Source organism: Myotis daubentonii, chromosome 3 (genome assembly GCF_963259705.1).
Source record: "Myotis daubentonii chromosome 3, mMyoDau2.1, whole genome shotgun sequence".
Taxonomy (NCBI): domain Eukaryota; kingdom Metazoa; phylum Chordata; class Mammalia; order Chiroptera; family Vespertilionidae; genus Myotis; species Myotis daubentonii.
The window spans coordinates 181,702,988-181,730,528 of record NC_081842.1 but is presented as its reverse complement, the minus strand read 5'-3'; the positions used below and the strand labels follow the sequence as shown (position 1 = coordinate 181,730,528).

Sequence of the window (27,541 nt, the reverse complement as noted above, 5' to 3'; positions counted from 1 at the left end):
CATCAGAGGGACAAACAAGCCCACATGAGCCCACGATGTCTACCAGGAGACAGCAGAATATAAAGCGCCTACAGCAGTACATATGTCTACCCAGCCCTTCTATCACATCAGGAGAGTCTTTCCTGGAAAATTTCACTTGCACTCTCAAGAGCTTGTAAAATTCTACTTCTCACACAATCTTCCCCACTTTCTCACCTATAAAGCTAAGACGCATGTATTAAGATGCAAATTTAAAGCATAAAAATAGGTATCAACGGTACTAAAAAAGGTTTGAAGACTGAAAATACTTTGGGACCTGTTTCAAATTAAGTTTGAGAGTCTTCCCTGACAAGACGTGCTCCTACTATTCCTACGTCAGAACCAGAAGGCTCACAATGCGTTACCTTCTTCTGCAGCCACTGCACAGCCCAGCTCCAGTGGTGGGAGTTCTCCTTGAAGTACTCTTTAGCAGCAGGACACCTGGCCATTGGAGATTTCTATTAGCCAAATGCTTTCTTTGCAGAGGTACTTATTTAATTTGCAGCACCCTTTTTATTTTGAAACACAAATGCTACTTTCACTAAAGTTCAGTTGTCTTTATACAAAAAGAAATGAAAGGTAAATATGTAGTGAAAAGTCTCATCTATCTCTAACTCATCTACTCAGTTCTATTAAAATTCAAAATTGAAGAATGAAAAATAAAACCCCCACAGCAAATAGGGCACTTAATAAATGACCTCTTGCTAGAATCAAATTAATCTTAAATATTTGTGACCTGAATAAGGAAGCATATTATATTTAAACATGATCTTATAGCCACCCTCTCTTTTTCTATTTTTATCTGACTTTCTGGGAAGCTGTCCTTCGTATTTGAAGATAGTGCTGATGGTGATGTTGCCACTAGTGAGTGTATACAAAACAGATGTGTGAAGGATATGGAAGTATACATAGACACTGGGATCTGGACTGTCTGCTGGCAGCAGACATACTCTGTGGCCCCAACACTACTTGGAAATGCCATTCCTAGGCAAGTACTTAACGATAACATGCTGCCAATATCAAGCCTAATTAATGAACGCACAATTGTGGCTGGATGATCGCCATCTCTGTCCACAATGCTATGTCATATGGAAACGTATGTTCATGCATTATTTCAGTGAGGTTCTCATTTATATCTGTTTAGGACGCTCAAATACAGCAGATTAAGCCAGACAGATTTCTCATTCTTATTTTGGTACAAGTTCGGGGACAGCAATACCCATGCCTACGAATCAGCAAAAATCTGGAGGAAAATAAAGTAAGCTATGAAGAAGGCTCCATCAGGTAAGACTCAGAGGTGGCAGTGGAGTCTGCTCAACACCCCTGGTCATCTTGCAGTTACTCTGATCTTTTGTTTGCTCTTGTACTAAGTAGGGAACTAACGTAGCAAACCACTAAGGTCGCTTGTAACATCGAGAACCTTTGCATTTCGAATCTACTGACAGATGAATGGATAAGCACAATGTGGTCTATCCACACAATGAAATATTTAGCCTTAAGAAGGGGGAAAATTCTGATATGCTACAACACGGATAAATCCTTGAGGACATCATGCTAAGTGTCAAAAGGACAAATACTGGATGATTCCACTTATATGAGGTACCCAGAGTAGTCAAATTCATAGAGAAAGTAGAATGATGTTTTCCAGGGGCCAGAGGGTGGAAGAATGGGGAGTTACTGTTTAATGTTTAATGGATATCGAGTTTCAGTTTGGGAAGGAAGATTAAAAAGTTCTGAAGATGGGATAGTGGTGTTTGTTGCACAACAATGTGAATGTACTTAGTGCCACTGAACTGAACCTAAAAGTGGTTAAAATGGTAACTTTTATGTTATGTACATTTTACCACAACTAAAGCAAAAAGAAAAGAACCTTTGCTTGAAGCAGACAGCCTAGCTCTGACAGCACCTGTGACGTGGGACATATAACAGTCCGTAACCTCACAGCTATTGCAAGACTAATGAGAATACAGGCAAAGTATTTAGCACTGTGTCTGAATTAAGTGTAAGCAACTCTAATAGGATTCTGTCTCGAGAGACTGTTAGGAAAGTGGGGACCTAGAGCTGAAAGAACTGTAGCTACACTACGAAAGCCTCTCGAATGGAGGCTCGCTCACCCACCTTGATTCCCACCCTTCCTGCACAAGCATTGTGTGTTAGCTTTTTCTCTCGGGTTCTGTAAGGTCGGTTCCTCTTTTAACACATTGTGTACCACATAGAAATCTCTAAGACATACGCCAGGGACCGCACGTTTTTGGGCAAACTGCACGTTATTTAAATCACCATAATGCACTTTAGGTGTTGTTTTTCAATAATTATAACATTTTTATTTACAAAAACAATTAAAGCTCCTAGTACTTTTTTAACATATGGCACTGCGTAAAACATTTTCCTCTATGAAGAGGGACCAAACAAAATTTACATAAGTATCTAGATTCGCTCCTTTTTCCATGAAACGAGAACGCTCGTGAGCGGTCCTTAAGAGATGGCGCGAAACATGAGAAAACTCCTGAGCGGTACGAAATGTGTTAACACTTCCCTTAACATCTCTCTGAGATCACCTGCATAGGTTTCTGTGCCATCCAAGCAATCACGCCCTAACTGAGGCACACTCTCCAGGTACTAACACAAGGCAGGTTTTTTCTGGTCATATTTGACTTGTAACCATTTCCTCTCTTCATTTTTGAATCGATACTTACTTTTGAGCAAGAGTTACCAGAAATTTGACACATTGGTAGCAGCGACTGCTGTCCACATGATTACTGTGGTGCATCAGAGCTGAAGGGAGAGAAGAGAATATTTGAACAATGAACCACTAAAATGAAAATGGGTCTCCTGTTCTGAAAACTTACAACAATCTACTCTGACAAACAGATAAAGACCTAAATTAAAAGCATGGTGCTGACTCAAGAGGATCCCCTAAATTCTAAAGGGTAGAAATACTAAGTAGTATTTAAGAAACATACGTGGTGATGCGAGTTTGACTTTTAGGGGAAACAGATGGAGCTAAGATTTATATTGGCTGGTTATTCACCTAGAGACCTCCAAACTTTTCCGCCCACCACTCTGCTGACAGAGAGTAGTTAGAACACTGTTAGTGCGATAAATGGAAACTTACCGTCTTAGTTCAGTTCACCAAAGAGTCCCTGCTCTGTGCTTTGGGGATTGAAAGATGAATAATACTTGGCCCCGCTCCTGGGGAGTGTACCCCTGGTCTGGGAGTTCAGAGCCTGGGTGGAAGCTCTGAGTAGAGTCCACCATCCAAGGGGTGGTCTAGAGCGTTGCAGCTACAGAACTTTTTAAACTTACGTTTCTTTTCTAAAATAAAGGAGGTCCTAAATCTTTTCTTAATACATAGCCAGAATGTGAAATGACTCCGATTAACTGGAAATACAGGTGGATGGTGGGAGTTGAAGACTATTTTTAACCAAACCTTTTCTAGGAAATTGCTCACTAAAGCCACTTCAGCCTTCTCAAAAGAAGAACTCTGCCCAAAACCTTTTATGAACAGTCAATAGAAATTTGGGTGCATTTATACCACAGGTGAAAAACAATCACATTTCCTGAGTTTGACAACATCCTGAGCCTGAGGTTTTAGTTTTCCACTCCAATGGCTATAGGGTGGAATGAAAGTTTCTTGCCTTGGAAAGTGCCTTAAACTTGTTGAAAAGTCACAGCACCCTTGACTCTCTCCTAACCCAGTAAGGACCCCAAGTTGCACTTTACTGACTAAAGGTAGGAGAGTGTCCAGGATGATCAGGTTGCTGGTTTTAATTCTCACGACCAAAATGAGGGAACCCAATGCCTCAATCAGACTTCTGTTGGATTCCTTACTGATGTATGCCAGGGACGCGGGGTTGGTGTGGGAGATGGACTGGGGAGGCAGGAGGCAGACCCATCAGGGAGGAGACTGGCTACCTGCACATTCACGGCTGACACTTCCCGTTAAGGCTGGGCATACTTGCCTAGTAGTCCATTTTCTGTCTCAAACACAAATTTGACTCGCTCTACTTGTATGGGATCTTCAATGACCTGTGAGAGGAAGGAAACAAGTTGGTAAATGAAAGAAGAACTTAGGTTATAGCCACTGGTGCCTCTTTTTTAAAAAAATAATTCAATGGGTTCTAACTTAACAAAACCCAATACAAATATCATGTCACTGCCATATATCTCAACAGCTTCCATTTTAAACTACAGATAAAAAGCTACTGAGTAATATCTGAAGATCCATTTATTTCTTATCAATGTGCTCTTACCGACACCTACCGTTCTCTGTGGGTTATAAGGACGTACATTTCATGATCCTGAGGGTGAGAGGTTTACAGTTTAACCTGTTTACCAAACTGTGTCAGTTTTGCTACAACACAGGCTCTGCAAGTCCACAGGCGGGAACTGTCTTACTGTCACTGTGCATCTAGTGCAGTGGTTCTCAACCTTCTGGCCCTTTAAATATAGGTCCTCATGTTGTGAGCCAACCATAAAATTATTTTTGTTGCTACTTCATAACTGTAATGTTGCTACTGTTATGAATCGTAATGTAAATATCTGACATGCAGGATGGTCTTAGGCGACCCCTGTGAAAGGGTCTTTCGACTGCCAAAGGGGTCGCGACCCACAGGTTGAGAACCGCTGGTCTAGTGCCTCACACCCGATTGTGCACAGTGCAGCCAACTCGACAGGTTTGTTGCTGAGCAGATGAACAATATGCAGCCCTGCTTCTGAGGAGCAAACCTTCCAAAGTTTGTAAAAGCGCCAGGAGAAAGGACCAGGCTTTCTATAAATGGCATTCGTGGTGTAATTCCTTATTTGGAAGCACTGATTAAATGCCTACCCTGTGCCAAGGCCCACAGGCCTACACCAAGTCTTAGGGACCTAAAGGGAACCCTGTCCTCCTCCCTCTCTTTAAGGAGCTTCTGGGCTAGTCTTTCTCACTAGCTCACAACCAGTCCCCAAATTCTATTGATTTTCTTTCCAAAACGTCTCTTGACATGTCCTTCGACGCTGGTCTTGCCTCAGCACAGGCCTTGTTATTTCACACTCAGATTACTGTCATACACTTCTGTGTAAGTCTTCCAACACTGACCCTGCTTCCTCCTTCAGTCCATCCTTCAAAGCAACTGCCAAGGGCATCTTTCTAAAACATAAATAAGGCCACAGAACTTTCCTGCTTAAAACCTGTCCACGGCGCCCGTCACTGACAGCAGAGGTTGCAAACTTAAATGTCTAGAGGCTAGGATGACAAGAAATGAGCAAAATGGGCAAAGTAAGAGACAATAAGGAGCAGCGAGGGCAGCAGGGAACTGGAGGTCCTGTGCTCCAGCAAAGAGGGCAGGCTGTTGCTGCTCTAGGTGACGGTGGCCTGCAGGAACCAATGTGGCCAGGTTAGCGGCTTTCTCAAGATAGGCTGTATCTAGAAATCAGAAAACAAAACCACATGGGCCATAGAAAACAGGCAAATGGACAGGACGTGCTCCCAGGCTGCAGTGTGCAGCCACTGCCTATAGAAAGAGGTCCCCTCACTGGTCCCTGAGCCTTGCATGCTCTGGTTTGGACTTCTTTCCCATGCCCCACTCAGCTCCTCGTAGTCACACACCTCCTTCCAGCTCACTGAGCAATCAATCCAGGGGTCTGGTGCGGGGAAGGGGCTAACTGCATGGCTCAGATCCTGGCTTTGTGATTTATCAGAGGTTGGTCTTAGGCAAATCACTCCACTTCTCCAAGTTCTAATTTCTAATGTGATACGGTACTTTGTTGATTATTGCCGGGGTCCAACCCCAGCAGGTCCAGGGGTTCCCAAAGGTGTAGACAGAGTCGGCGAAGAAGGAAGGACATGGAGACAGCGTTCAGTTGATCAGCAGCCTAGCCAGGATCTCTAGCCAAGTTCTGGTCTGGATCTCCAGAGAGGTTCTGCTGTTTATTGTCTTGTTACATCCGTATTTATACCAGTTGATTTTAATCCTGTCAATTTCTATTACAAAGGTTAGGGCGTTTCTTATCTCCATTCCAGGGAGTAAAGATTATGTAGCTTAAGCATGATTGTTTGTAGTGATTAACTACCCGCCTGGCACTTAGTTAAGGAGTTTCATCCCCTCCCTGACTTCAGGGAAAAATTCCTACCTGGGGAAACAACCTTTCTCGGAGAGGTGACCTTGGTTAAAACACACAGCGCTAAGGGGAGCAAACATATTAAGAACAGTATGCTATATACGCCAGGTACCTTGAAACATATGCTGTGCAGATGTTTCTTTCCTGCAGCGACTGTGTCAAGCAGCAAGGATGGACCGGCTTCCGGCAGATTATAACTGAATTACCCCCATTTTTTATATTTCCAAAATTGAGATGCATCCTACAGTCAATTACATTTCAGTTTCATGGCTTGTAAAAATATTTCTAGTAGTATAAAGACAATCAAGGGTACCTCAGATATGAGTGAACTATAGAGCCAGCAATTTCCCTGAGGTTACTGTGAGGTTAAACACGATAATACTTGTGCTTAGCACAGCCCCCTAGCCACAGCAGAGCCATCCACTGCTCCTCTGCTCTCTGTACGACAACTGCCTGTGTACTTGTCTAGCTCCCTCACGAAACCATGAGCCCCTATAAGGTAAGGTTTAATTACTGCTCACCTGTAAATCAGTATTGCACAAAAAAAGACTGATATGAGGAGGATTTAGTAAGTGCAGGATAAGAATGGAAAAACAATACAAGGACAGGCAACTTTTAATTTATAAACAATGCTGGCTAACACATGCCTAAATACAAGTAAATCAGAACATGTATGACTTACCAATATCTCATGCAGTAGTTGGAAGGTATTCTTTAACTCGTGGGGTGGAGCTGTTTCTAGTTGGTTCTGAAATGTTTTTAAAAAGAAAATTCCAGTAAGTCTTCAGCGGAAAGCACATTGGTGTGTCAGTCAACAATGTCAGACTCAAGCCCTAGTTCTACCACTATCTGGCTAACCTTGGCCAAGTCAATTCTTCTCTTTGGGGGCCTCAGTTTCCCCAAGTGCTAAATCTGGGAACTGAAACAAACCACCTCCTCTGTGGTCCGCCCAGCTGCAACGCTCCGTGGTTAGGAAGGAGAGAGGAGGAAGGGCAGAAAGAAGAGAATGTAAAGTCACTAAAGAGGTCCCCATTTCAATTTCATTGACACATATCCTATTTTGTTTTCCAGAATATGCTGCTGTTGCTATGAGAATGCAAATGAGTATGCTCTGAGATAAGTATGCTGAGTGGAGTATGGAAGAAAATCTGGTTTATGAAACAGAAAAACCTGCCAAGACGCACCTGTGAAGAAAGCAAGATTCAGAGACTCATTCCTGTGTGCATTTTAACAGCCTCACACAGATACGTGGATGGGGCCTAGGACCCTGCATCACCACACCACACTTCCCGGTGTCAGGGCTGGCACTAAGTGAGCATCTCTCTCCTTGCCTCACGGACTCCCCACCACCTGTGAGGTCAAGTCACACTCCCTCCCACTGTGAGAGGAGGAAACTGCCTGAAGTCACAATCAGTGAACATTAAAGGGAGGAATGCAGTCACCTCTGATAGGTCTGCACAGAACAGGCTCAGGGCAGAACATTTTCATAAGAGTCTGAAGACATAACCCACTAACCACCTGCTACTTGTCAGCACTACCTGTAACACTATTATAAATCCTGGTGCAGGTAACAGGGTGTTGCAGAAATTCTGTGGGCAGAAACAATACACATGGTATGAATTTACAGAAAGAGCCTGGAAGGACCCATACCAATGTGGCATATTGGTACCTGGGGTGGGGAGGAGAGGGGCAAGAGTGGTTGGGGTTGTCGGAGAATGCAGCCATGTATTATCCATGTTATTAAAGATTAATAACTAATAAAAATGATCTGCGTAGGCTTACAGGTTTTTCTAGTAATCCCTAGAAAGGCAGTAAACAATATGGTTAAGAGCACAGCCCTGGAGCCAGACTGCCCACATTCAAATTCCCACTCTGCCACTTACTAGTTGAGACCCTGGGCAAGTTATTTACTCTGTGCCTCAGTTTCTCGAACTATAAAATGCTGACAATAGTATCTGCCTGATAGGACTACTTGAGAATTAAGTGAGCTACATATGTACTCTGCTTGGAACAGTGCTTTGGCATCCAGTAAGTGCCACAGCGGTAGCAGTAATTAGCATACTGACCAGAGCTTCATAAGGAACTGTATCACCTTTTTAGGTGAGAAAACCCTATACTTCTGATTTTTAAAATGGGGAGGGCATTTAATATGAAATTGGAAAACATTTACATAGTAATGGTCACACAGCATTATTAACTATAAAGTATTATTCTTAACAGTTAAAAACTGAACTGAACACAAATGTGTTGCTGGTAAGAGAATGGTCAGGTCAATCATGGTAATGAGAGGATGAAAGATGATACCCACAGATACATTTTAGTAACATGGAAAATATTTATAATGTTAAGCAAAACCCACCCACAAAATCATAAAGACAATAAAATCCCAGTTATGTTAAAATACATGTGCAGAAAATAAAAGGGAAATATAAGGGAATGTTCATGGTGATTGTCAGTGAATGATGGGATATTGAGTTCTTTTCCTTTTTTTAAGTCCTCACTGGAGGTTTTTTCCCCCACTGATTTTCAGAAAGCGTAGAAGGGAGGAGAGACAGAGAGAAACATCGATGTGAGAGACAGACTGATTGGCTGCCTCCTGCACTCACCCAGCCTGGGGCCGGGGATTGAGCCTGCAACCGAGATACAAACCTATGACCCTGAAGGTCTGAGGGCCGATGCTCTAACCACTGAACAAACTGGCCAGGGCTGAGTTGTTTCCTTAAATGAGCCTACATTATTTTTATGATTAGGAAAACCAATGACGGTATTAGAAGCAGCATGCTAACTGGGAGTGAAGGCCACCAGCCGTCACCAGGCCAGCGGAGCCCTACCTTAATGAAGTGCAGCATAGTGAAGGAGAAGTGCTCGTTGCAGAAGCAGCAGTACACCACCATCTCCATGAGCGCCAGGAGCGAGCCCGTCAGCTCACGCAGAGCAAACATCACCTGGTGCGAGGGACGAAAGGAGAAGCGCTCCTGTCAGCTAACTGTCAACAGGTTCTGGCTTTGACTGAAACAGACTCAGATTTAATATCATCAACACTGCCTCAAAACAGGACTGCTTTCACTGCTAGAGCTCCATGGATAGATTTCAGGGTGTTTAGGTCTGCCTGACATTTAACACAATTTTGTGCAAATGTGCACCTTTTTCCTGAGTCACTTTCATCAGATTTTCAAAGGTAAATGCCCTCTTCAAATGAAAGTAATTACTGATAGAGTCCCAAAATACACAATGTTCAATTTAAAAAAGATATATAGCATAGCACTGTTAATGTAGTTACAAAACCAGTGTGACACATGGATTCATATCTATGTAAATCAAGTTACGGAAGGAATGGAAGATTACATTCTCAAGAAGGGGCAGCTCTGAGTGGAAGGGGAGGTGATGGGACTGCAGGCAGGCCACACAGAGTGCTGTGAGCACCCCACTTCCATATTCCTGAGGTTTAAAACACGTATGTGCCTCAGAGTTGTAGTATTTCAGGATCGGGGACACATATGAGACTGGGAACAAAGCCTCTGATATTAAACTGAATAATTGTGATTGGTGAGGTGCCATTTACCTACTGGGACCTAGAGGGGTAGTTGGGCCGAACCTGGAGGTCCAAGTCCATTTGAGAGACTGAAAAAAGGACTAATAACATTCTCTTCAACCGATTATTTCCTTCTGACATATACATAGGAAGAAAAATTAATGTGAAAGAATAATTTCTTCTCCTAACAATACCCTTTTTTATCAAAATATAACTAATAACAAATAACAAAAGGTGTTCTTCCTCAATGGGAGAAATAAAGAGAAAAATGGCTTCAGGAGAACAAGGACATACCTCTAACAGGTAAGGTTTTCCTTCAGACAAGAACAACAAGGCTTCTACTTCCTCGTGGAGGGGCAGCAGAGGGCTTGAAGGAGCAATGCTGACAGGTGGCCGTTGTTTAAACACCCCAGGAGCTTCAGGAGACCAGAGAAACAAAGCCTGTCTCACTTGATGCTATTTCATGAAACAGACACCTACAACGCAAAGCCATCCATTCCCGCAAGCTTCACACACACAGCTGCTGAGTACTCACAACATGCTCTCTCAGTCCGGGGAGGAAGCCAGACTTGGAGACAGGAGAAATGTTTACCTACTTATTTCAATGTCTGCCTAAGTTGTAGGTGTGACTAGTAAGCTCTCTAGACAATCTTTCAAAGAAGTAAAAATATAAATCGTATGTGGACAAAATGGCCAATGTGACTCTGAATAGACACTGGACAAGACCCTGTGTTCCTCAAACACCACCTATGCTAAGCAGAATTGACCCACATGGAAGGAGTTATTCCTTTTGCTAGAAAAACAAGAACTCACACTATTTTCTTAGACAAACCTATCTCAACTCAAGTTTAGGCAGCTTTGACTTTTTAGATGAATAAGTCAGATTTAGGAAGCAAACTCTACCTCAAACCATCCAAATGCTCCCCAAGTCCCTTTAGAGCAGTGGTTCTCAACCTTCCTAATGCCGCAACCCTTTAATACAGTTCCTCATGTTGTGGTGACCCCCAATTTCATTGTTACAAATTGAACATAATTAAAGAATGTGATTAATCACAAAAACAATATGTAATTATACATGTGTTTTCTGATGGTCTTAGGCGACCCCTGTGAAAGGATCGTTCGACCCCCAGGTTGAGAACCGCTGCATTAGAGGGTCAATAAACATTGCTGGATCAGAGTGATGCACTGTGATTTTTATCTCGTTTCTGGGGTTCAGATCTTACTGGTCATACAACACTGAAACCCAACCACGGCCTCTGGGTCAGAGGCTTGCATTCACACACTGGCTGCTACGCCACTTACTGGCTGTGGACTTGTGCAGTTACTACACCCTCTGTATCCTAGTTCCGCATTTACAGAAGGGGTAATATCCCTCTCACAGGTGTGCTGAGGGGATTATAAACACAACTGATGAACTAAAAGGACTATGGACAGGCACAGCACACAGAAAACACTGAATATTTTTCAGTGGCTTTGGATAACTATATAGGACAATTTGCGTCTCTGCTCTATTAAATGAGGACTGAACTACTGCGTATAGGTGACCAAGTAGCAAATGTTACCAGCTACATCATATATTCAAATGCATTTCAATGACTTAATGTACCGCTGAAATAAATTCCTTTGTTTTTACAAAGTACTTTACTACTTATCTCATTAATCCTCAATATACTTGTGGGGTTATATTTTTAGTATTTCCATTTTGTACTGAGAATCAGAGGGCCAGATGGCCTGGGCAAGTTCACACAGCTAGGAAACTAACCCACACAAAGGCAATTTTATCACTACATCAGTTGTGCCAATTATGGTAATGAATGAACTCCGAATTGGTCTTTGATTCTAAAGGCTTTTTAAAACTTACATACCCCTGTCCCCAAATAAATGATTTACTTTCCCTTGTGACAAACTAGTAAAATAAAGTGAAGTTTAACAGGAATTAAAACAATATCAAATAGCCAAATGAGGAACAAGTAATAACCATTTAATTGCTAACATTACCCTCGATGCACTACTGACAAATTCAGTATCATTTCATTTTTCTGATGTACTAAAGATATGTTAAGCTCACCAACATTCCTCTGGGAAGAGACATCTGAATACAAAACAAGTAATGCCACTGTGTTGTGAAGATTCCCAAATTCTCGTGCTTGTGCGGAACTCCATCGCCGTATCTGTGGTCAGAGAACATGAAGTGGACGTTTGTGTTTTGATTAGAAATAACATGGCGAGGGAGGGAAAAGACCTGCTGGTTAATGATAATTTGGGTCACAATTATTTCTCAATCTTAGATAGCAAAAGAGGTCAAAGTACAAAAAGCCATAGGTTTTGAGCTAGCTTAACAGTGTTTTCCCCTCAGACACATTAACTCACATTCTGAAATGAGCCCATTCGTGTATTCGAAGTTAGGTATTGAGTGCTCACTATGTGCCAGGCAATTTCCCTGTACCTCAGGATAATGGGGAAAACCCATGAGGCTGGTGACCTGGGGGCCCAGCCCTCCTGCCCCCCCCCCCCCCCCCCGCATTTACTATGCTGTGTGGGTGTGGGAGCATTATGGTAACACTGCCCAACCTCTTGGTGTAATGGTGGAGATAACCTACCTGCTCCGGCCACTCATGGCTGTGAAAACCAAATGAAACCTTAAAAGTGAAAATGTTTTCAATGCTATGGGCTCCATAAATGCAAAACAATAGGAGTCCCTGAAGCCGAAGAGCTTGAGTGAAAAATGGAGATTGTAAATTTCAACATGATATCCTTACACTGAGCAGGCTATGGGGCCAGAGTGAGAGAAGCACGGTGGGGACTGGAACCTGAGGAGGCCGGAGCAGCATGTCTGTCCCCCTTATAAAGGAACGAAAACTCCTATGCGATCCGTTCCATTCAGGGGACACCGGAACTGGGTCTGAATCCCACTCCACAACACTTTAGCTCGGTGACTTTGAACAAGTCACCGAACTTGTCTGCTGTAATTCTCGCCTGAGAATGAGGATGAAAACTGCCTAGTTTATTGAACTGTATCAGTGATATGGCATATCAAAGGACCAGTTGTGTCTAGTATATAACAGGAGCTCTATATAAATAGCATTCATCATTACTGCACCTTCATTTTAAATCTATCAAACAAAAGAAATATAATGAATGGGAGAAACACACCAATACAGAAACTTCAACAGGAGAGCCATTTTTCACATATACCTAACTCGATTATTACAAAACAAACTCCCTCCATTTTCTGAATATGAGCAGTAGTAAACCTGCAGCAGGATATAACAGTGTATAACAGTACAATTTCACATTTGAACTCTGGCCTTGTTATCAGCATTCCAGAAGTGACTGCCACCCGAACAGCCTTGCTGGCAGCACTAGACTTGCAGGGTTTTGAATCCCCCCTATCAGGACCCATCTTTGCTGCTATAATACTTCATATTTTAATTGATACCCTAGTTAGTCATTTCCATGGGTTGTTATTATTAGGGAATTCTGAGAAAAGCTGTAAAAATAATTGAACTATAAAGAATTTTAAAGTCGATATAGTATTAGTACCTGGACTCTTATGAGATTAAAAATATTTATTATCTACACAGAGAAGTAAAGTGACTACAGAACCATGGCTACCGAGGGGGCTGGCAAGAAGCATTACCTGATTGTTCTGGCGACTGGCCCCCAGGAGAAAGCTGATCATGTGTCGCAGAGCTGAATGCCGCAGGAGGAGGTCTCCAGCCCTAATACCTTGCTGTCACAAGATATTGAGAACGACAAATTATATTCCTATCCAGACAAAAATCAGTTTTAAAAACAGTTAAATGAGAAGTTTTAAGAAGTCTTAAAATGCTATAATCTATAATAATAAAAGCATAATATGCTAATTAGACCAGACGTCCTTCTGGACGAAGCCGGGGCTGTGAGGGAAGCCGGGTCCGGGTGCCTGCCTGTGGCAGGAGGGAAGCCTGGGTCCTAGGTGTCAGAGGGAAGCCGGTGCTGGAAGTTGGGGGAAGGAAGGCCTATTCTTGCACCAATTTCGTGCAACAGGCCTCTAGTTTACATATAAAAATATTTGTTAAAAACCTAATTAAAAAAACTCTTTTGAGTTCCAATAGCCTCACATTGCTTCACAAAGGCTACAGAACACATAATTAGATACTAGTTTTAATGCAGACGTTTGCTGTCAATGAGTGTACACCTACCTGTATCCAACTTCTGCAAGTAATATAATCCCTGAATTAAGATTTTAAAGAAGAAACAGCCATAAGACCGTATCATATAAATTCAATATTGACCAGTCTATATTTTTCCATGTATAAAATTCCTTTAGACTATAAATTTTCTGTTATGAAAATATATTAGAAAAAAATCATTTACCTTTTGTACAAAAGTGTTGAACAGGAAAAAGTACTGAGCACAGTTTTTACAATTTTCTGGGACATCTTTATCCAACAGAGCAAGTAGTACCTCCAGTAACTGGTGAAGGCTTTTTAACTGGTCAGAGGAAAGATGAGATTACATAAAGAAAAACCATGTAAGACAGACATTTGCAACAGGATTAATTTGAAGTAAGTCACCAGAAGAACAAAAGGAAAATCTGGTTGATACAATCCAGTCTCAGATTCAGATGGATTTATGCTTTGGAGAGCAAAATCAGAATGATTCAATTTTACCTGCTAGGGGAAGAGTGGTACTATAGAAATACTTCAAAGGAATGCCTAGTTTTGTCTCCTAGATTTCAGAGTCAAGGGCATGATTCTACTGCCTAATGGGCACATTTTCTGTAGATCCAATTTCTCTGTCTCTTAGAAAAAGGGTGGGGGTGCTTAGAGGAAACCTATTTCTGAGTCCCTCCCTCCACTATGCTGCTTCTTTACATAATCACAGATGCAAAGAATAAAAACACAGACACAGGCATAGGGGCTAGAAACCAAGCCGATGGAGCAGATGGAGAGCACAGCCTGACAGAATGACAACGGCAATATCCACTCAACTGGGAACTTACTTGAAAGCCCGCTGACGCCTCATGGAAAGCTTTGAAAAACATTTTATTTATTTAGAAACCATTTTGGTTATCACATTGCTTCTTCTTTCCCTCCCACCCAACTGCTTTTGGACAAGTTCCTAGAAATTCATCTGTGATCTGAGAATGAAGACCAAGCTTACTCTTACTATTCCTGTTGATTGATTTCCTCTGAAGATGGTGTCCAGAGACTTTTAAAATACTCCCAACCATCCTGTCACATCAGTATAAGTACAATAAAATCTAGCATTTACATAGCACTTAACTTTCAAAGTACTTTCCAATACAGAGTGGATGGCAAGAGGCACCATTTCCATTATGCGGGAAAAACTGACATAAAATGCATCAGCTGGATCTGGATATTCAATAGAATTTACTGAGGCAAACGCTTCCATGTTTACGCCCTGCACCACCACTCCTTCCCTTCCTACCACCTGCAGTCCTGCCCTCAGAGGTCACAGGGGCGATGGTGTGGCCTGAACCCATCTGTAGGGAGACCTCACTAACTCTCTCGTTATCTTTTGTCTAGGTTGGTGCACGGGAGGAAGGAGAATGAGAAGGTCCTCACACTAAATGTCTTACACAACTGCCACAGAGTATTTCAGAGCCATGGTCTCCAAACTGTCCTAAGCAACTCCCAATGGTCTAGTTTCTATGTTCTGCACTCAGGTAAGGTTTTGTTTGGAAAATGGTTCTGCTGTTTAAGCTGACTGAAAACCAATGCCTTAGAGTAAACCTCAACTTCCTTATAAATCCTGAATTGAGAGACAGTCTGCTGGGCCCTTCCTAACGGGCATATTCGACCTCTTTGTTCATTCTGGACTGAGCAGAGCTCCCTGGGTCAGGCAATATTGAAGGAACCAAGTGCTTGGGTGCCCGGCACTGTATCTGGATTAAACATCTCCCTTACAGAACACGCTCAAGGTTGCATCACAAAGTTAACAACTGTATTTGAAGCAGCAATTTTTAGAATCTGCATTTAGTTCATTGAGACACACTGCCTCCAGCCAATGTTTAAGGAGCCAATTAGTTTTGAAAATAACATTTTTCAAAGTTTTCCATGTAGTGTCAGCTGTTTGAAACAGCAAACTTGGGACGTAACTGCTGTATTTGCTAGCACTTAACAGATTGAATAATCAGACTTCCAACATATGTCATTTATTTTCCTACGTCTTAAAATCTTTGGGGATTGAGGATGGTAATAAATACCCTGGCTTGTTTTGGCATGTGTAGAATTTTGAACCAGAAAATATGTTACAGAAAATCGGGTTAGAAAAAGAAGAAATCCAGAGGAACAAAACAGACTAGGAAATAATGAAAACCAATGGAGGGACTATTTTGGCCAATAACCCTGAACGAATGGCAGTATTTGGTTTGGTTGCCAATTGCAGGTTTAGGTCATAAAAATAGCTCATGAGGAAAGAGACAAAGCCAGGGGTGGCCCAAAATGTCTAAGGATCTAGACGAGAGCCTCTAGACTCAGGTTAGCCTCAGTGCAGAGATCAAATACAAACTATTGAGAGAAGACTTTGAAAAGAGAGTGTTCTAGAGAGAAAATTCTGAAGCAGACCAAAGCAGACCTCAGTTCTTGGCCTACCTTGGTTTTTGGGGTATGAGGAGGAAAAGTCAGAATGCCTTCTACTTGGCATTCATCACAAAGTCAGTTCACAGAGGGTACATTTTATGTGGAGAAATTACCAGCTTGCAATCCTAGGTTCTCTTTCTTATTATGGCCATTTTATACTTTTGGTAAAAACAGAATGTATAAATAGAAATTTAAACATGAGGCTGACCTTGTCCTGATAAAACAAGGCACTGTCCAGGGTTTTCTCCAGAATGGTGGCCACAGCAACTCGCACTTCTCTCACATTGCACTCCAGCAAGAATATCCTAAAATATAGAAGTGTGGTGTAAAAAAGCAAAACAGAACTCTGTAAGTCAACCTTCCCAACATGAGTCCCACTTGCAATCCAAGAAACAAAATTACTCCAAGATGTTAGTTCAGGTCTTCTGAGAGCTTTGGTACAGCTCGTGGCCACTGTGGAGGAGGAAGGCCAAACAGGAAAGCAAGACCCCTGAACACGGAACAGTGAAGCCCTTCCTTCCTCTTCCTCTCTTCCCCCCAAATGAGTATCTGTATAAATATAAATTGAACATTGAGCAAATAATCTAAAATTTTATGAATTTTGTTCATTCAGGAGCAGCTCTCCTGGAACCTCTTCAGTTTCTCAGAATGAGATACTAGTTAAAGCTTGGAGCCAAGATAGCACCCCTGGAACCCCCTGTGCACCAGACTGTGGGTCCCTGAAGAAAGGGCCTTGTATTTTGGGTTTTAGGATGTGGCTACCTGTGAGCACTTGGCCATCTGCACACCTGCTCTCCTTGCATTCTCCTTGAATACCCTGAGTCTAGTCTAACAGAGATGGTTTGGAAAGAATGATTTTGAAGTGACCCAAATAATTTCCTCACTCCTTCATTGGTGAAGAAAGTTTAAAATCAATTCCAATCAGAAATATAATTTCAAGTTGAAATAAAAAGAGTTACAAGAAATGTCAGCTCCCAATCACTGGAAGAAACACAAATTTCTTTTAATTAAAAATCTTGACACTTACTTTATCAATTCTCGTCCTTCAGAACCAATAAAATATTCAACTAGCCACTGACAAGCATCAAAACTTTTTGAAAGTAATGCTTCAATAGTGGCAATCCATTCTTCAGTGTCAACCCTTAAAAAAAAACGAAGAATATTAGGAGTACAGTCCCCGCCAATAACCCCATGGAGTATCACTCCATTGTAACATTCTTTAGAACTTTTTTGGACAGTGAGTAGGAGTTAAATACTCAGTGACTGTAACTAACATGGCTCCATCACCCAAGAAGCCAGTGCTTTGCAGTCTTAGGTATCCTGCCCCCACCCCCCCACCCCATAAAAGAAAAAAAACTTCAATTGCCAAAAAAAAAAAAAAAAAAAAGCCTGAACATTTTGTTTTGCTTAATTGACATTCACAAAATGCCTACATTCTATACTTTTATATGTTAAGTAACCAAACAATTTCCTTAGTCAATCCTATGCCAGACATGACAAGAAACATTTCTTCTTTTTCAATCAAATAATAAAGCCTGGAATTTAATATAGTTTTTATTATTACACATAAAAATGAAATGTCATTATATCTGTTATCATCTCAAGAGTTTCTTGATTGCAAAATCTTTCTAAAAACCTCTCCATACTTGTGCTAGAGAGAGGAGCTTGAGAATGTGCATGGTCTTCTGTTAACTGGCCTCCCCACCCTGAGCCTCCCCTTCTTGCTCCAGGTACATCCCACAAACTAACCCAACTACTCTCCATCCTTCAGTTTCTCAACCACCATTAACCCAGAGCCTGTAAGGTGTCAGGCACCTTACCAGGTGCTAAAGATTAACACCAATGGGACTAACATGCAAACAGAGCTGAGCTTCTATGGCATGCCTCTGAACACACTGACCCCGTTTAGGAACTCCCCCGATCGCCCACTGAACAAAGGCCACTCCCTTCTCTGGCACTCAGTGAGCTCATCTAAACCCAACATTCGTCTCACCTCAGTAAGTTCCTTAAATGTACGAGTAAAACATGTCATTCATAGTTCTTTAAGCAAGTCTTGTCCATTACTCAGGTTTTCCCCTTCCACCAAGAATAATAACTATCTCCATACTTTTGCCTTTCAAATCATCTGAGAACACAACTGTCTTTAATACCAACCCCATCCCACATCTGGGTATGATTCTGCCCAGTTTCCAAAGTTGTACAGCATTTATGCCTTCTATCACAGTTACTGCTCTGTTGAATCTATTTTTTTCTACTAGATTAGAAATTCCTTATAGATAGAAGCCATTAATCATCTGAGTACAGTTGGTAGTTTCCAACTATTTAAAACAATGTTTTAAAAAGCTGAATTCAGAAATTTAGCTTTAATTGATTTAATTAGTGCTTTTTGCCACGACAATCAAAACATTTCACTTCTTACCTGAGTTTTTTCTTTGTCCGTAGATAAGTTTGAAAAAGGAATTGAATGGCAAGCTGTAGGCTTACCTTTGCCATGCAAGGATAGCATGGATGCTTTAATTTAGTCTGAGTAGGGGAGAAAAACAGAGAGGATACTTTTTCTTAGAAGTTTTATAGATTATTACACATTGTATGAACTAAATGACACATGATAAAATTTAGTACTAAGAAGAAAAATCTAGCCAGCCATTATAGAAAATGTTCCAGTTAAACTTTAAGAAAGGTTAAGAAAGACAAGTTTATTTTTTTAAGTCCTCTCAAAAGTCTTTATTTATATTAAAAAAAATTTTTTTTGTTGATTTCAAGAGGAAGAGAGTGGGAGATAGAAATATCAAGGATGAGAGAGAATCATGGATCAGGTGCCCTCCCACATGCCCCTTACTGGGGGTCGCACCTGCAAATGAGGCATGTGCCTTGACCAGGAATCAAACCATGACCTCCTAGTTCATAGGTTGACACTCAACCACTGAGCCATACCAGTCGGGCAAAATAGAGTCTTTGGACCACAAGATGTTAAGTAATCTATCAAAAGACTGATAAAGTTTTCCTCTTATTAGCAAATTATAATCATGGTACTCAAGAAAGAGAAGTACTTGGAAGTGCTAGTAATATCTAATTACAAATTAGGAATAATTAATCTCCACAAAGCCCAATATCTAATGATATTACCTAATAGCTACTCTTAGAGTCATCATAAAATTTAAATAGCACTTTAAAAGCCAGTATGTGGAAACCCACACCCATCTACAACTTGCATGACATATTACAAATACTGTCTATATTTTAATATAACTCAATAAGTTACACATTTGTGAGAATATTTTGCATTTCATCTAAAGGTTAACAACTGAGAGTGAACATGAGTCACTGAACATTTTAGCTGAAAGTTGTTTAATTATAATTCTTTCTTACTTTAGTAACAATCCAGCTAGTACTTACAGCATTCAATGATGCTAAAGATAACACAAAACTGAAATAATCACTACTGTACACATCTCTATTCTTCATAAACTTGAGGTTTTCATCTCTCACCATCTACAAAAGAAAATTAGCAATTATTTTAAAGAAACGGTAAAATATTCAACATGTAGAAGACATTTTTACTGATATGTTAGGTAAGAAGGATTTGTAACTCTACTCTCTAGCTCTGAATTTTTTTAAAGAGAGGAAAATCTTCATATAGGAAGTTATAAAAAGATTAATTACTATTCATTAAATGAAATCCTTTTGGAAAATTTAGGAAAACCACCATGTGAAGGACAAGTGAAGTCTAACATATTATTCTGGGTAGGAAGGAACAAACACAGCTTTCCCAAGTAGACTCCATATTCTTCTTAAATTCTCTGCTGTGGCTGCTCAGCTCCTGTTTACTTAGTTTAGAAAGTCTGAACTGGTAGTTAGACAGTTCTGAATTTTAATCCTATCTCTGAGACACTAGCAGGTCATTTTGCCTTTTCTGAGCCTAATTTTTTCCATCTGAGAAATGAGAAGAAAACCTTCCATCCCACAAGAATGTTTTAAGAATTATGGATTTGTTTTAAAGTGTGTAGCATAGAGTAGGTATTCAACAATTAATGGTCATCACTGACATATTAGTGTTACCCCAAAAAAGTTATAAACTTTAACTTATTTATCTCTCCAGCTACAAGTTAATTTTAGCTATGTGGTTTTTGTTGTTGTTGTTGGTTTTTTTATTTTTTTTACTGCCCATGCCTTCTATTTATTTATCTTTGACATCCTATAGCCACATGGAAAGTGGTGATGGTGGGGTCAATCTTGAGTTTGTAGCCACCTTTATGACCTGATAATGAAAGATTTGTGACACATGAGGGTAAGAAGATGTTGCACTAGAGATACAGCTAAGTCCACAAGATGACCAGCTGGAGTTCTTCTGGACCTACGAGACGGATTTTAACACTATCTGAATTTTCTCTCTAAGAATTATACAGTTCTTACCTGATATATTCGAACAGGCATTTTCTCCACAAACAGTCCTTTCTTCTCTCCTTTTTTAACCAGTTTGGTTAGAATAGAGAGCCGGTCATTGTTAGGCCTATGGGGCCTAGGGGATGACTGAGGTGAAATTTCTGGTGAAGAAGGTGCTGATCTAAGAGACAGAATCAGAAAACTGACTAAAGTGGCGATTGTTTTAGTAGCTCCTAAAACCTAACAAACCTACAAAATCTGGGTACTGGATTTAAAAATAAATTATATACTCCCCTAATTCAATAATTTAAACTCAAATTCACAGAGAATACGATAAAAAAAACTTTCTGACTGAAGTGCTTACTATGCTTTGAACATAAAGTTTATTCAATAACATGCTGGGATGAAAAAAATATCACTTCTAATAAAATAATTTATACACATTTTTCTAAATACAAAATAACTTTTTGCCAAGGGAACAATGACCAGGTAGCAATAAGAAGAAAAGGGATAGAGCAGTTTAGTTATTTTCTTAGAATTTCTCTCTAGCTTAGCAAATTACACTTAAATACAAACAGTATAAAGATCACAATATCCCCTACTGAATTCACACAATTACACAGGAAATAAACTCACAGAGAGAGATCCTCAGCTTCCTGCCGCACAACGCTGACTCGACTTTTCTTTGGTAAGACTGGGGAGTTCTGATCAGATACCCGTTGGTAGAAGAGCATATAGGCATTCCAGTATCTTCGGCGAACATCAGTATATGGATTTGCTTTATAACAAGACATTAAGAAAGAAGCAAGTAAATAAGTTTTCTTGTCTTAACAATCTAAAACAAAGGACCCATAAATCCAGCAAGTAACTACTTAGTGAATTTGTTAAATGCAAAGTGTAGGTAAAATGTGTGTTTTCTTAGAGTACTGCTTAGAATTACTTGGAGGGTGATATAGAGGGGCAGGGAGTAAAAGAGTTGTATGGTAACACAGTAAGGGAAAGAAGGTAAATATTCCAGGCAACTCTCAATTTAATAAAAAAGCAAGTAACATCCTAAATAAAGAGGCAATATGCAAATTAACCCTCACACATCACAAGATGGCTGCGCCCACAGCAGAGGCGGGGTTCATGTAACACAAGATGGTTGTGCCCACAGTGGAGGCGGGGTTCCTGTAATGAGCGATCAGCAGGGACCTGAGGCTGCGTGGTGCTGGACTGGGGCGCGGGATCTGAGGCTGCACCCCCTGCCTGGAAGGGCTTGACGGGGGTGGGGCTGGCCAAGTCTGGATCTCGCTCAATGGGGGTGGGGCCGGCCAGGTCTGGGTCTTGCATGATTTTGAGGTGTGCACGGGTAGGTGGGAACTTGACTCTGGGTCCCGTGGTGTGCCCCAGACTCTGACAGGAGGAAGATTTTCATATACATTTTAGTAATTTCCTTTTATCTCTGACATTTCTGTTATAAAAAAAGGGCAAATAGCAATATTAAAATATTTTCTCTAATTAATTCCCTTTCAATGTGCACGAATTTCATGTACCGGGCCATTAGTCTACACTAATAAAAAGGTAATATGCTAATTAGTCCAATGTCCTTCTGGACAGTTAGGGGGAGACCAGGCTGGCAGGGGGGCAGTTAGGGGGTGATCAGACCAGCAAGCAGAGGCAGTTAGGGGTGATCAGGCAGGCAGGCGAGTGGTTAGGAGCCAGTCGTCCCGGATTGCAAAAGGGATGTCCGAATGCCGACATCCCCCAAAGGGTGCAGGCCGGGCTGAGGGACCCCTCCACCTTGTGCACAAATTTCGTTCATCAGGCCTCTAGTTTAAAAAATAAGTTCTGTGGCATAGGATGGGATTATAATTGGCCTCGCTTAATCATTTATGTATAGAACGGTCAAATCTACGTAAATTTTGGTACCAAAGGCTACCTAATTAAAGGCTACCAACATTAGATTCACAACCACCATGGTATGGTATCAAAATCTAATACAATGAATCCAATATAAGTAGAAATTTTAAAATGCTCCCAGAATATTTCAAAACCAGATTTCAGAAATGCTAAGGTCTCTGCAAAATGTTTTTTCTTTAAATAGCAAATTCTGACTGAATTTTGTGACATATTTTGGCTCATACATTTTAAAAATATATATATTTAATTGATTTTTCACAGAGAGGAAGGGGGAGGGACAGAGAGTTAGAAACATCGTTGAGAGGGAAACATCGATCAGCTGCCTCCTGCACACCTCCCACTGCGGATGTGCCTGCAACCAATGCACATGCCCTTTGACCGGAATCGAACCTGGGACCCTTTAGTCCATAGGCTGATGCTCTATCCACTGAGCCAAACCGGCCAGGGCTGGCTCATACATTTTCTAAGGGTGGGGTTGTGGAAAGACTCCTTCGCATATTAAGTGTGGCTTTAAAAGCACAGGTGCTAGAAATGTCGTCTTTAATTAATCATACCTCTATAGAAGTGAAAAGGAAACCTGAAAATTATTTGTTTTAAAATATATTTTTATTGATTTCAGAGGAAGGAGAGGGAGAGACAGAAACATCAATGATGAGAACCATTGATTGGCTGCCTCTTACATGTCCCCTACTGGGGATTGAGCCCACAACCTGAGCATGTGCCTTTGACCGGAATCAAACCCGGGACCATTCAGTTTGCAGGCCGACCCTTTCTCCCCTGAGCCTAACTGGCTAGGGCAGAAACCTGAAAATTTTAGTGGATAACTACTTCTTTTGAAACTATTTTTAAGGTTGGAATTCTCTTTGATATTCATTTTACTTATACCTCCGCCCCATATTTCTCCAAGGCTGTTTTAAGAAATTATTAAAAAAAATTTTTTTGTAAGCAGCTTGAACATTTTTACTCTGGCTATCAAAGAGCTCATGGACCTATATAGAGTAGTGGTGTGTAAAAAGAGTGAAATCTCTTCTATTTTTATGTAAATAAAACTGCTTCCAACGTGATAGAAAATCCTAACTCAAAAAAAAAAAAGGAGAAATATATGGAAAATATCCATTTGTAAATACTTACTTTGATCATAAACTTTTGGTCTATATTCTCCTCCAAAGCATTCATATTCCAGGGTCTCATCATTTAGGTCAAATTCTTCTATAACGGTGTCATTAAATTTATACCACTTTCCTTTTCCACATCCCCTAGAGCCCACAGAAAAAATAAACATTATAATAAAAAACAAATATCCCATCTCCAGTATTTATTTCTTTGTATTGTCTATAAATATAGCAGGTGATTACCATTTGAAAATACCTAAGAAAAATATAGCAACAGTTATCCTAATTTCTAAAACAACTTTGCAAATTGAAGCATAAAGACGGTTACAATTTTAAAAATGCAATATTAAATAAGACCAAAGAACAATGCAAAGCTTCTTTGTATAATAATGGTAAGTGTGGGTGATAAAGTAGGGCAGGGGGAGCAGAGGACAGATATACAGGAGGGCAGGGGAGTGAAGGACAGATATACAGGAGGGCAGGGGAGTGAAGGACAGATATACAGGAGGGCAGGGGAGTGAAGGACAGATATACAGGAGGGCAGGGGAGCGGAGGACAGATATACAGGAGGGCAGGGGAGTGAAGGACAGATATACAGGAGGGCAGGGGAGTGGAGGACAGATATACAGGAGGGCAGGGGGGTGGAGGACAGATATACAGGAGGGCAGGGGGGTGGAGGATAGATATACAGGAGGGCAGGGGAGTGAAGGACAGATATACAGAAGGGCAGGGGAGTGAAGGACAGATATACAGGAGGGCAGGGGAGTGAAGGACAGATATACAGGAGGGCAGGGGGGTGGAGGACAGATATACAGGAGGGCAGGGGGGTGGAGGATAGATATACAGGAGGGCAGGGGGGTGGAGGATAGATATACAGGAGGGCAGGGGAGTGAAGGACAGATATACAGGAGGGCAGGGGGGTGGAGGACAGATATACAGGAGGGCAGGGGGGTGGAGGATAGATATACAGGAGGGCAGGGGAGTGAAGGACAGATATACAGAAGGGCAGGGGAGTGAAGGACAGATATACAGGAGGGCAGGGGAGTGAAGGACAGATATACAGGAGGGCAGGGGAGTGGAGGACAGATATACAGGAGGGCAGGGGAGTGAAGGACAGATATACAGGAGGGCAGGGGAGTGAAGGACAGATATACAGGAGGGCAGGGGAGTGAAGGACAGATATACAGGAGGGCAGGGGAGTGAAGGACAGATATACAGGAGGGCAGGGGAGTGAAGGACAGATATACAGGAGGGCAGGGGAGTGAAGGACAGATATACAGGAGGGCAGGGGGGTGGAGGACAGATATACAGGAGGGCAGGGGGGTGGAGGATAGATATACAGGAGGGCAGGGGGGTGGAGGATAGATATACAGGAGGGCAGGGGAGTGAAGGACAGATATACAGGAGGGCAGGGGGGTGGAGGACAGATATACAGGAGGGCAGGGGGGTGGAGGATAGATATACAGGAGGGCAGGGGAGTGAAGGACAGATATACAGGAGGGCAGGGGAGTGGAGGACAGATATACAGGAGGGCAGGGGAGTGAAGGACAGATATACAGGAGGGCAGGGGAGTGAAGGACAGATATACAGGAGGGCAGGGGAGTGAAGGACAGATATACAGGAGGGCAGGGGAGTGAAGGACAGATATACAGGAGGGCAGGGGAGTGAAGGACAGATATACAGGAGGGCAGGGGAGTGAAGGACAGATATACAGGAGGGCAGGGGGGTGGAGGACAGATATACAGGAGGGCAGGGGGGTGGAGGATAGATATACAGGAGGGCAGGGGGGTGGAGGATAGATATACAGGAGGGCAGGGGAGTGAAGGACAGATATACAGGAGGGCAGGGGGGTGGAGGACAGATATACAGGAGGGCAGGGGGGTGGAGGATAGATATACAGGAGGGCAGGGGAGTGAAGGACAGATATACAGAAGGGCAGGGGAGTGAAGGACAGATATACAGGAGGGCAGGGGAGTGAAGGACAGATATACAGGAGGGCAGGGGAGTGGAGGACAGATATACAGGAGGGCAGGGGAGTGAAGGACAGATATACAGGAGGGCAGGGGAGTGAAGGACAGATATACAGGAGGGCAGGGGAGTGAAGGACAGATATACAGGAGGGCAGGGGAGCGGAGGACAGATATACAGGAGGGCAGGGGAGTGAAGGACAGATATACAGGAGGGCAGGGGAGTGGAGGACAGATATACAGGAGGGCAGGGGAATGGAGGATAGATATACAGGAGGGCAGGGGAGTGAAGGACAGATATACAGGAGGGCAGGGGAGTGAAGGACAGATATACAGGAGGGCAGGGGAATGGAGGATAGATATACAGGAGGGCAGGGGAGTGAAGGACAGATATACAGGAGGGCAGGGGGGTGGAGGACAGATATACAGGAGGGCAGGGGGGTGGAGAAGAGATGTACAGGAGGGCAGGGGAGTGGAGGAGAGATACTGGAAGAACAGAGAGGGACTCTTGGGAGAACCCCTTACCGCCTATCCTTAATGAAGGAATAGTAGTGGCCCGCATGTGCCTGCCCACTGTGTACGATGACACCGACAAGTTCATAGTTTTCTGTGAGGGCAACTTTCTTTCGTGGAGACCCTCCACCTCCCTGATCCATATTTCGTCCATTTTCACCAACTTCAGAAGATGAATCTTGGCGAGCCATTCCTGAAACTGTGTACGGCTCCATGTTTAACATCCAGGGAAACTATTAAGAAAAAGCAAAGGAGCACATTCATGTTGATTAGTAACGTAAACTGCCATACCCAATTAAGTCAGACACAAAGAAGGGATGAGTGTTTCCTACCGTAAGCTAGGACTACCTCTCCAATTTAAGTGCAAAACCTCCAAATGGCTCACAATCTGGGAGCGTACAAGTGACCTCTCCTTGAGCGTTAAGGAAAGCATCTGACGTCACAGCTGACACCAGGTGCCTCTGCACATGAGGGTCACTGTTCACGGTCACACACAGTTCCACTGGCAGCAGCTATTCGGACAAGGGCTATGTACTCCTCAGAATGCTGAGGCAATAGCCTTTCACACTTTACATGAAATTTGAAAATATTAAAAGAAAATGATAAAAAGTGAGCGAGGCAGTAACGGTTATAAAAACTTTCAGGGGGAATAAAGTTACCTTTATCTGTTCATCATATTTAATGGAGCGTCCACTTTCCCAGTCAAATCCGAATCTCATTAGGTGAATGACCAAGACACTAGGTAAAGACTTAATACAGGTCCTTTTGACTGTTATTCTCTAAAGAAAAGCAAAACCCAATTAGCTCCTTGGAGAAAATAAAACAGCCAAGTAAATAATACAAAGGTCACAGGTTTCTCCTTACCACCTGTGTAAACACAAGGGATGACACAATCTAACAGAAGTGACAACAGAGCTTAAAAGTGATCTTAGATAAAGTACATGGAATAAAAGATTAAGCGAGTTTTATAAAAAGGGCACGTGAAATACCTTTTCTTTACACTTTTCACAGTAATAGGCATTACTTCCCTCTAGAACTTCTCCTCTAACAAACTGGTCCAAAGAAATTTCCAAACTCTGACAGGAAGTAACTCCTAGATTGAGAGCCATGAAAGCTTCCTCTCGCTCATATCTGATTAGGAAATAACAGAAAAACCATGATCAACAACGAAATTTGAAAAGCTTTAAAGTATCACAATACCTGAGATTAAACACAAAACTATTCACAATCAGTGAAATTAACCATAACTTTCCTCATCCTTTAAAAAGTACACTACCAAATTAAAATAACCAATTTGACAATTCAGAATTGCTTAAAATTATGAATTTCAACAAAGAAACTGAAAGCAAAGAAATCTAATTCAATAAACACTTATAGAGCCACTGAGAGAGATATCTGCAAGTCTCTCAACAAATGCAAAGT

General features: G+C 41.8%; 1 protein-coding gene across 5 annotated transcripts in view; it reads right to left on the bottom strand.

Annotated features, from left to right (window-relative positions):
* USP24 (ubiquitin specific peptidase 24) overlaps nt 1–27,541 on the bottom strand; it is a 131,986-nt gene that overhangs the window by 5,765 nt on the left and 98,680 nt on the right. For all 5 annotated transcript variants that reach the window (XR_009451977.1, XM_059689426.1, XM_059689429.1 and 2 more), the window contains 19 exons: nt 27,109–27,250; nt 26,779–26,898; nt 26,132–26,352; nt 23,659–23,783; nt 21,262–21,403; nt 20,656–20,806; nt 19,639–19,734; nt 18,662–18,765; nt 17,270–17,383; nt 16,451–16,547; nt 14,012–14,128; nt 13,293–13,385; nt 11,721–11,823; nt 9,947–10,068; nt 8,952–9,065; nt 6,803–6,868; nt 3,981–4,047; nt 2,715–2,793; nt 384–459 (listed from right to left, as the gene is read on the bottom strand). Coding sequence is in view for 4 of the 5 variants with exons in the window: in XM_059689426.1 (XP_059545409.1) it covers nt 384–459; nt 2,715–2,793; nt 3,981–4,047; nt 6,803–6,868; nt 8,952–9,065; nt 9,947–10,068; nt 11,721–11,823; nt 13,293–13,385; nt 14,012–14,128; nt 16,451–16,547; nt 17,270–17,383; nt 18,662–18,765; nt 19,639–19,734; nt 20,656–20,806; nt 21,262–21,403; nt 23,659–23,783; nt 26,132–26,352; nt 26,779–26,898; nt 27,109–27,250 (2,149 nt within the window). In the remaining variant the exon portion in view is untranslated. The remainder of the gene's footprint in view (nt 1–383; nt 460–2,714; nt 2,794–3,980; nt 4,048–6,802; nt 6,869–8,951; nt 9,066–9,946; nt 10,069–11,720; nt 11,824–13,292; nt 13,386–14,011; nt 14,129–16,450; nt 16,548–17,269; nt 17,384–18,661; nt 18,766–19,638; nt 19,735–20,655; nt 20,807–21,261; nt 21,404–23,658; nt 23,784–26,131; nt 26,353–26,778; nt 26,899–27,108; nt 27,251–27,541) is intronic.